Source organism: Fragaria vesca, linkage group LG1 (assembly GCF_000184155.1).
Source record: "Fragaria vesca subsp. vesca linkage group LG1, FraVesHawaii_1.0, whole genome shotgun sequence".
NCBI classification, from domain to species: Eukaryota; Viridiplantae; Streptophyta; class Magnoliopsida; order Rosales; family Rosaceae; genus Fragaria; species Fragaria vesca.
The window spans coordinates 2,423,874-2,433,914 of NC_020491.1; the positions used below are offsets into that span (position 1 = coordinate 2,423,874).

The 10,041-nt window shown below is 37.6% G+C and overlaps 2 protein-coding genes across 2 annotated transcripts; one reads left to right on the plus strand and one right to left on the minus strand.

The window, feature by feature from the left end:
* The first annotated feature begins 171 nt into the window (after positions 1–171).
* Positions 172–1,181, plus strand: LOC101301037 (probable polygalacturonase At3g15720-like). Its single transcript, XM_004287202.1, has 3 exons — positions 172–623; positions 778–886; positions 1,018–1,181. The coding sequence occupies exons 1-3, from the start codon at positions 604–606 to the stop codon at positions 1,021–1,023; spliced, it is 135 nt and encodes a 44-aa protein (XP_004287250.1). The 5' UTR covers positions 172–603; the 3' UTR covers positions 1,024–1,181.
* Positions 1,182–1,598: 417 nt separating this feature from the next.
* LOC101301324 lies at positions 1,599–3,656 on the minus strand. The gene is made up of 3 exons (XM_004287203.1): positions 3,469–3,656; positions 2,230–2,288; positions 1,599–2,138 (listed from the first exon to the last, which is right to left on the minus strand). Exons 1-3 carry the CDS (start codon positions 3,583–3,585, stop codon positions 1,811–1,813), a joined length of 504 nt encoding a protein of 167 aa, XP_004287251.1. The 5' UTR covers positions 3,586–3,656; the 3' UTR covers positions 1,599–1,810.
* Between the last annotated feature and the right edge of the window lie 6,385 nt (positions 3,657–10,041).

The following is a 10,041-nucleotide window of genomic DNA, read 5'->3' on the forward strand; positions in this document are numbered from 1 at the left end:
GTTTTTTTTTTTTTTTTTTCAGGACAAAATAGACCACAATCTTAAAGTGTTTAGAAGATTAGTGGAGATATTCTATGTGGATATAGTAGTTTACTCGATCCAAATTCACATTAATGATTAATCTACCTGTAATATCATTATAGTTGGATATACATGTTATTGGGCCTTACTATCGTGTAAAACTTGGGGTTGGATTTTTGTGTCAGTATTGGGCCTACACGCAATATAAATGTGACATTGAGTGTACCCTCGAGACTGAGTTTAGTTACATTGAGAAATTGCACAGCATTCGTGAGACTATGAACGACCAGTGTGTTTGTTAGCTAGAGCAGATGCCAGAGGCTAAAACCAACACAGTTGATGATATGTTTGTACCGTTTGTATCGATCCTAAGGTTCTCAAGGTAGTAGTGGTTTGAATGAGTTGCATGTCAAGAATAATCAATAATGGTATAATTCAACTCCTGTAATTCGGATGTGCACAATATGGTAAGCAAAGCCCTAAAGAATTGCAAGATTGGAATGGTGGGATCTGCAGTCTGCTGCTGCTAATGCAAATTGGTTTCTGTCCCAGGTGAACAATTGATTCATCTTTCTGCATATCATGGTTCCTTGTAGAATCAGGTACAGCTAGCTGCAGCTCTGGTAATAACACCAAAGACAGTTCTCGAGTTTCCATGTTTCCGACCATGAACCCTAAACCCTATACACAGCACTGAATTTCTTGCTCACTGAATCTCATCTTTCTTCTCATTTCCAATATTTGTACAAAATGCAGTATCGGAAGTCTTGGTGAGGACGGTTCTTATAGCACGATGGAAGATGTGCAAGTGAGAAACTGCACCTTCAAGGGAACACAAAATGGAGCAAGAATCAAGACATGGCAAGTAAGAATGACAAAACTTCTATTGTGATTTATTTTCATTGCACCTTCTTGCCAATTTTTTTAGTTAGTATCGCAATTCAATGTGATTTGTTATCTTATTTGTGTGTGTGTGTGTGTGTGTGTAAAAACTAGGGCTGATCAGGGTATGCTAAGAACATCATTTTTGAGCATATCACAAATCAAGAAGCCAAGAACCCTATCATTATAGACCAGAAGTATTCTGATGATTCCACTGCTGGATTTGGAACTCTGGGTGACCAAGGCAGCGCTGTACAAGTGAGCGACGTGACGTTTTGTGACTTTCATGGATCTGTAGCTGGGGATATAGCCATTACTTTGGACTGCGACGATCATATTGGTTGCGAGAACATTGTAATGGATCACATCGACTTAACTTCCTCCGTTCCTGGCAAGAAGGTTTGCTGCCGAATGCAAGAACGTCCAAGGATATTCTACTTCATTATCTCCTAATGTGGCATGCCTTTAAAAGACTTTTTTTTTAGCTTGTAACGCAATACAAGTTATATAACCAATAATAAGTGAAGTCTCATTTGTCTCTCTCCATTACTATGCTATTAGAAAATGGAAACTCACATCATGGAATGTGATATTAGATTGGTTTTGGATCGGGAAGGGTAGCACGTCAATAGTTCATATTATTAGCGAAGGGTCGAGAAGAGAGTGAAGCAATAGAATGAGAATATGGGGATGGCTTTGCCAGAACATAAAACAAGTCTTACCAATGCCTACTAAGGTCCATTAACAAAGTCTGATAATAGGAAGGTAACAACCATTGAACACATCAGAAGAATGTAAATAACACCACATCAAAGGGGTCCTACAAATATCAATCTCAAATCACTACTCCATAACTCCTGACCTAAACCATAAAGAAACTAGGACACATGACGATACACACTACTTCTCACTTCCTCTTTTTAGCAGGAGGCTGGGGAACCTCCTCCTCGTCTTCCTCTTCTTCCTCCTCTGCATCCTCATCATCATCATCGCCACCATCATCATCATCCTCGTCCTCCTCATCATCGTCATCATTTCCTCCATCACCATTGGCTTCAGGTTCATCCTCAGGGTCTGCATCTTCCCCTTCTTCGCCTGAGAAGTCCTCATCTGATGCATCATCTTCCTCCTCAGGCACATCATCGACATCATCTTCCTCGTCATCCTCAGTGTCGCTGGCATCTTTGTTTTCTGGACCAGGTTTTTGCAATTTGAAAAGTTCTTCAAAAGGAAAGCTGCAGAAGGGAGTAACACAAAGCCACTCAGTTGAATGTACCCATGAAGGCCAAGAGCACATAAAAGATGGACAAATAGGATTTCCATTACCTTCCGGTGACTGCAGACAATTTTGGAGACACATTGATGTCATTCATCAGGGATCCTGCCTGAGACAACCTCAAAAAATGTTAGTGCAAACTATACAAGAAGAAAAATTAACTATTAGATCAAACTCATATGATCCCATGAAGACCCTAATCTAAACGACTTGGGCATTCAAATACATGTTACTCTCAGGGATATAAACTGTACAAGTCAAAATCTCATGAATTGCTTTCAACAGTAGATAACATACTGAGCCACAAGAATTGGAGTTGTAAATCAGATTTGAAGATAGGACGCATAACGAAACATCAACTCTGTTTCCATGACTCAAGAATGTAATAAATCAAATAAACTTTAGCTCTGAACTACAACTACCCAAAGTTTGGTCCATGGCAGATCTGGTACTAAACCCTAGCCATATACAAATAGACATGTAGGACCAAGTGGCTGATGTTCATTTCAAATTCAATATCTGAGGAGCTGAGATGGCTACACCAATCCTCTGTTCTCATATGTCCTTTTTGCCTTTAAAATTCTAAGATTAAGAACAGAAAAAGGAGTAGTGGCATTCAATAACGTTATGAATTTAAAGAAAACAGTACATCACACAAAGACAATATTGCAAAGCCGAAACAATTCTAGAGAACAAGAGCAGTAGAATCTCCAAAGCAAACGTCCAGGAATTAGTACTAATCAGTAAAAAACACCAAATAACTCTTATATTAGCATATTTATTTCAAACAAGCAAGACACAACAAAAACTCATTTGAATACAACACTCAATTCATGCATATATGAAACAAGGATGTACAGAACAACCCACATTCTGTAGGCCCGGTTTTGAAATCACTAGTGGTTTCAAACAACACGCTAACCTGAAAGCCACACAAACACATAGAGCACAAATTGTCTTAAATCAACCCAGAAATCTACAGATCAAACACAAGAAAGCCTTACAGTATTCTGTAGCCCACATACAAAACTCACATACCACAAATTCCACCCCAACTTATCAAATCCCAATTTTCAGAACTTCAAAAACCCTAATTACACTACCACAATCCCTAATTCCAAAATCCCAAAACCTTCAGCTCAGTACTAAAACCTGCCCAAAATCTCAAACAGCAAAAAATCCCAACACAAAGCATGAACCTTTAACTCCAACCCTCAAACCCAACTCATAAAACCCAAAAATCACAGCAAAAAAAGAGCAACATTGACTGGGATTAGATGTTTATATACCGCCAAGAGCCACAGAGCAAGAGAGTTGTGAGCAGCAAGAACAGTGTTGACCACCATAGCCTCAAAAACAGAGCCGACCCAGAAGCTGTTATTGTCAGAGGAGCACAAAGATACCATCTTTGCTGCAGAACCAAGCTCAGAGAGCGAACCCACAATCCTAAAATCTCAGAGGAGAGTGTTACTGTGATAGTGTGTCAAGGGTTTTCTGAGTTGGGTTAAAAGGGTCTACTCCGGTTAAGTTTGAACCCAACTGGAGTTTGGGTCAGGTTAGGGTTCTCTTTTCTTCTTTTTTTGAATTATTTATTTAATTTGCTATTGTCACGTTTACTTTAGGGTTCTATCATGTGGAATCTAACCGAATCTTGGGGATCCAGATTCTCGGATAGTAATCCGCTTTGGGGAATAGCAATCCGTTTTTGGAAAATAATCAAAAATTTATTTACTTGCTAAATACAATTTTAAGATGATTATGAAAAGGAAAAAGGACTTACATATTTGATGTTTGAAAAGTCAAGACTTATGAAGAGTTTATTAATCCGTCAAGAAACTATTCATGTCTTACGTTTCGACCATAATCTATAAATTGGTTGTTGTAAAGATATAGTTTCCCCGAATGAAAGAAGAAATGGTTAACCCATTGGTGAATTGATTTGATTTTATAAGATGCTCAAGGCATCTAGCTTTTTGATAGGATGTGATTGGGATCTCTATTACAATTTTGGGCAAGACGGATCAATAATTTGCATAATAGCATCAATAAGCTGAAGCTATACTCTATCTACACTGATGACAAAATATTTGAAGAGCTGAGTAATTTGCCAAGTAAAACCCATCACTAAACCTGATTAGAGCTACCACAAATCCACAAACCCATTTGATAAGATCAGAAGCCTCTAGCCTAAATTAATTACTTCAAATTGTAAACATATTTGATCCACGTACGTACAATCACTGCCGAGCTCGTCAACAAAGGCTCACTCAATTGCATAAAAACTAAAACTCACCATGGATCGAAGCTAGAGGTGTACTCAATCTTCGCTAATAGAAAATATTAAGCATTTGAACAGGCTGAAGCTGGCGGATTCACTAGTGGAATCATCATTGAACCTCAGATTATCAATCTTAATCTGGAAACTATAAGAGCAACCACAAAATGATCGACTTCAAAATTCAACCACATTCCCATCCCATAAAATGACTTCAAAATTCAAAACACATTTGATCCCAGCACATCAATTAACATAAGCACATCACTTAATTGCATCGAAATCAGAACAACATAGAATCCAGAATTGAACGCAATCCTTGTACGCAATCCGGATCAACTCATTCAAACATGATCACTCTAAAAACAGTAACCATACAAACACATAATGCAGCATTCACAATATGCACCAAATCCAAAAACTTTATTAATACAAAGTATATTACTCAATATAAACTCATACAATCAAAAAATCTTCACAAACCCGCAATGTATTGTCACTTAACAGAAGCATCAAATTATACAAATTATATCAGAAAATTCACCACATTTGAATCCATCCTAAGGCAGCTTCCCACCTCGAAAAGTCGCAAAATTGGACACTTCAGAGTACTTAGGAGTACCTCACCCCATTTCCCTTCAGGATCCTCACTCTCACACTTAATGTCATAACAAGTCCAAAACTCATACTTAGTCTCATCCACCTCCAATTTCAACCCTGCCCAATCATACACATCCCTCACATTCCCAAACCCTCCCATCCCCACAAGCCCTAAAACCTCTGAAGTCTTCAATTGAGTCGATCCTCTGGTGTTTTAGGAGTCTAAGGTTTATCCATATTTGTACGTAATTATAATTCCCTTAAGGTTGCATTAGCATCCATGGCGCCTGATTTGAAAGAGAGTAGAGATCTCGATCTCACACTAACAGTTCTGCTCCGAGCTTCTCTTATCAGGGTTTAAGAATGGTGAACAAGTAGCATCCGTTTTACGCCTTTACCAAACGCACGAAATGCTTCGTGTTCTTATGAATGACATCAACCAACTTGAATGATGTCAATCGTGTTTTTATGCCTTGGCTAAAATTGTTGTTCATATACTGAAAATGCAAGCAGTTTTGGAGGCTTGGAGCATTCAATTTCTTGGTATTTTCTTATCAACCAAATGATAAAAAGCCATCTGAGTTTGTGTTTTTCGTCATGGTTTGTGAAATATGTTGGTTTAGGGTGTTGATTCGTCTGACATAAAACAAAAAAATAACACGAGACAAACTCTGAATTAATTAACAGGACGAATTAGCAATATACTCCATGAGAAAGCATATATAGGTTTGTGGTGATTTAATCATAAGAATATGGAACATCTGAATCTTCTTGTAAATGTGAACTCTTGATTTTGAAGATTTGTTGTCACTTGTGTGATGTTGAAATGGTGTGTGTGATTACTGATTTTGTTGCGGTCCTCTGAACGAAAATGCTAGCACAGTCGGCCCCGGTATTTCTGCTCATGCTTTACAATCTAGGCATGTTCTCACCATATGAAGCCGTTGTCATATACACAATAGATGTCGAATTAGAAAATCCTAAAACACAATTAGGTTTATTCTTTACTAAACGTATACATGCATTTCATCATTTCAAAACGTATACATGCATTAATTCATTTCATAACGTATACATGCATTTTAGTGCATACCAAAACAAGGACCCTGCACCATAACTCCCAATTAACTTGTATCTTTATGTGCGATATGCAAGTCAAACCTTATTTTGAACCTTGGTCAGTTACCCTCATTTGTGAAGCTTATATATATAGTTCGCATTGTCTTCCTCCAATTCCCACACCAAGTATTCGTTACTCCAAGTCTGAAAAGAGCTAGCTAGTCTAATCTCCAAATAGAGCCATGACAATCATGAAAATGGAAGCACTATCTTCGTTGCTACTAGTGTCACTGCTCATCGCCTTGTTAGCCCAATCGAGGATGGCAAATGCGCAGTTGCTGCCGAGTCCTCCTTCCCTTCCAGGAGGCCTATTTCCACCAGGAACTGCACCGGATGTGCTCAAGTGTTGGTCATCTCTTACCGGCGTCAACGGATGTGTTATGGGAATATTGCAATCCGTTGCCAGCCTGCAATTCGCAAGCATTAGTGTTGACTGTTGCAAGGCCTTCGTTGCCATTGAGGACAGCTGTTTGCCCAAAATGTTTCCTCTCACTCCTTTCTTCCCTCCCTTGCTCAAGAACATTTGTGCTCGCCAAGGAGCTCCTGCGCCCCCAGCAAAATTCTAGGTCAATTAAGGTGTGATGAGTTGTATGATCACGATGAATAAAAACTCGTTCAACCTTGATCTATATCAGTCAAATACGTTTTAGTTTCCGATCAAGATTCTTGTTCTAGCAGTTAATATATATGATTTGAGACAGCCAGGGTTTTGATTTCATTTCGATCGGGATAACATTTTGAACTACCTTACTGAAGATTCAAGATCGTTTTATGTATCCTTTAAGTTTCTATAGATCGAGAACAATATCCATCAAGCAAATTTGAGCATCATATCAATTCAAGATTCAAGATTCTAAAATCCTATCGTGTATATTTGTGAATTGTCCTCAACAAAAGAACTTTATTACCATGCAACGTACCTGGTACCTCCTAATTACCAAGCATGGTTATGTTTCTTAATCAAATCACTCTGTTCAACGGCATTGGACCACCATAACTCCTAATTAACTTAAATCTTTATATGCAATATGCATGTCAAAACCTCAAAACCTTGTTATCGTCTCACTATGAACTGTTATTAATTGTCAATTTGCTACCCTAACTTTCACCTTAGTGTCAATTTGCTACCATAGCTTTCATTTCAGCCAATGTGCTACCCTAACTTTTCTAAATTAGTCAATTTACTACCCTAAATTTTATTTCAGCCCATTTGCTGCCTTTTCCATCAAATTTGCTATTTTAGAGTTTTAAGATTAACCGATTTACTTATCGAAATTTTAATATCGACCAACTTTAAGTTTCGATTTTCAGAAATAATTCATGTTTGGATGAAGAAATAAATAAATTAAAATGACAAAAATGTAGCAAATTGGCTAATTTTGAAAACATAAGGTAGCAAATCGGCAGAAATAATACCTAAGGTAGCAAATTGGCTGAAATGAAAACTAGGGTAGCAAATTGACATCAAGGTAAAAGCTAGGGTAGCAATTTGGCTAAAAAGCCTTATTAAAATCGACGTGCGCATGGAGTTTTTAAACTATTTTTTAAATTGACAAGTCTTTAAGAAAAACGAATCAGATTTAAATCTTTTAGGTCTGTCAACTTCATACCCACTTTCATCCATGGTTTAGTATTGGTTATTAGTGAGACGATAACAAAAACTTCGACGTGCGAGTTTTTGAACTATTATTAAAAATCGACGTGTGAGTTTTTGAATTATTTTGAAAATCGACAAGTCTTTAAGAAAAACAAATCAGATTGAAATCTTTTAGGTCTGTCAACTTCATAGCCACTTTCATTCATTGTTTATTACTGATTATTAGTGAGAAGATAACAAAAGCCTCGACGTGCGAGTTTTTGAACTATTATTAAAATCGATGGTTGAGTTTTTAAACTATTTTGAAAATCGACAAGTCTTTAAGAAAAACAAATCATATAGAGATCTTTTAGGTCTGCCAACTTCATAACCAAATTCATCCATGGCTTATTACTGGTTATTAAGGAGACGATAAAAAGAATACCTCAAAAAACACTCAATATTTGAGTTTTTGAACTATATATTTTTAAAATAGACAACTCTTTAAGAAAAACAAATAAGATTGAGATCTTTTAGGTTTGCCAACTTCGAAGTACTCTCATCCATGGTTTATTATGTACCGATATGACCGGAACGTATTTAGCCTCAGTAAAATATGATATCTTCACTCGAAACATTTCCGCCTCTGATGAGACCTCGATATTCGCCGAACGAAGGTCACGAATCTAGGCATGGGAGTTGTTGAAGGCTACGGTCTTTTGATCGATGATTAGGTCATTTTATGAAGAGAAGCGCATTGGTAAATCAATTACTAAAATGGAGGGCGATGCTGTGATGTTTGTGCTTGTGGTGGAGAGCTATTGTGTATATCATGAATTGATTGCAGAACTTTCATAATACATATAATTGTTTAATTATGACAGGCAAAAGGATGCTTGATGCGAAACTGAGTCGGTTTCTCAACAATTGTTTAATCATAATTGACAAACCGTCTCAGTTTCGCATCAGGCATCCATTTGTCTGTCATAATTAAACAACCATATGTATTATGGAAGTTTTATGCAACCAATTCATGATATACGCAGTAGTCTCCACCACAAGCACAAACATCATGCCACGGCCTTTCATATTACTAATTGATTTTACATCATATGGAACATGGCGTCTAGTTTTTATGTAGAATTTAGGATCAACTTCCCAGTTACAATCCTCGGTTGTTATGCCGTGGGTTGTATATTTTAGAGGGCCAATCACTACGGACACATCATCTGAATGGATATTCATGCTTTCTCGATCGGCAGCTAACTTGCAACATAGATGCTTTATACTGGTTTTTGTAGATGTTCTTATGCAGGTAATACAAACCTCGAAGGGTCTTGCTCTTGTTCCGCTCTATCATATCTGCAACAGTATCGGTAACATAACTGTAGGCTACCTTTGTTTCTTCATTAGGCTTGTAAAGTTTGCATGGTTTTTTTTAGAGTAATACACCTAAAAACTATGTCTCTAAGGTCCTATTTATAGACTCACAATTAGTCCAAATTACAATAGGATTTAGAACCATAGCATGAATCCTAAACCATTACTTCTAAAGTTAAACTCTAAGAATCTTAGATACACTAGAATAACTTACCCAAAGCCTTTAGAAGTAAAGAATCCAAAACAGACAATGAATCAGTTTTGAGTCGCAACCCTAATAATATGTATAGGTATTCTTACTTCTCTTAAGAGTACCTACATTAGGTTTAAGACCAGTCAAAGATACTCTCCTAAATCGAATCAGGAAGATTTCTCCTTTGTCTCTTCTCTTTTGGTCAAATATTATTTATGTCACGCCTCGAATCTTAATTTTTACCTTTATTACTGGCATAGTGATAACAAGAGTTTTTACCGTGTTCGTCACTAAGTGTGTAATTTAATTAGTTCCCAGAGGGTGTTGAGGGACTAATATTTTGAGGGAATTATTTTAAGGAAGAAATTTTTACGACGGTAAAAAAAATAGTAATTTTTGTTAGTAAAAGGTAATTTTATTGGGGTATGATTTCGGGGTGTTGAATTTTGGAATTTTGGGTTAAAAGGAGTGTTGGGTCGGCTGGGCCGAGCCCAACCCATTTCTTCTTCTTTTCTTTTTCTCTCTCCCTCCCGATTTTTCTCTCTTCTCACCCGGTTTTCCCCTCTCTACACCCAGAAAAGTTTCCGGCCGCCGTCCGGCCTCCGTTCGCCGCCGGACCGGTCCCGTTCGGTCGGTCTCCCTCCCAGCAACATTTCTAGACCGGTGGAAGCCTCCCTAGCGCCGTCGTGAGGGAGAAACGCCGCCCGAAAGCTCCGACT

Coding starts and splice junctions, on each gene's coding strand:
- LOC101301324 (XM_004287203.1), bottom strand. CDS start 3,585: ATGGTATCTTTGTGCTCCTCTGACAATAACAGCTTCTGGGTCGGCTCT. Junction 2,289..3,468: donor TTGCTCTGTGGCTCTTGGCG/GTATATAAACAT, acceptor AGGTTGTCTCAG/GCAGGATCCCTGATGAATGA. Junction 2,139..2,229: donor TTGTCTGCAGTCACCGGAAG/GTAATGGAAATC, acceptor TCCCTTCTGCAG/CTTTCCTTTTGAAGAACTTT.
- LOC101301037 (XM_004287202.1), top strand. CDS start 604: ATGGTTCCTTGTAGAATCAG. Junction 624..777: donor ATGGTTCCTTGTAGAATCAG/GTACAGCTAGCT, acceptor TACAAAATGCAG/TATCGGAAGTCTTGGTGAGG.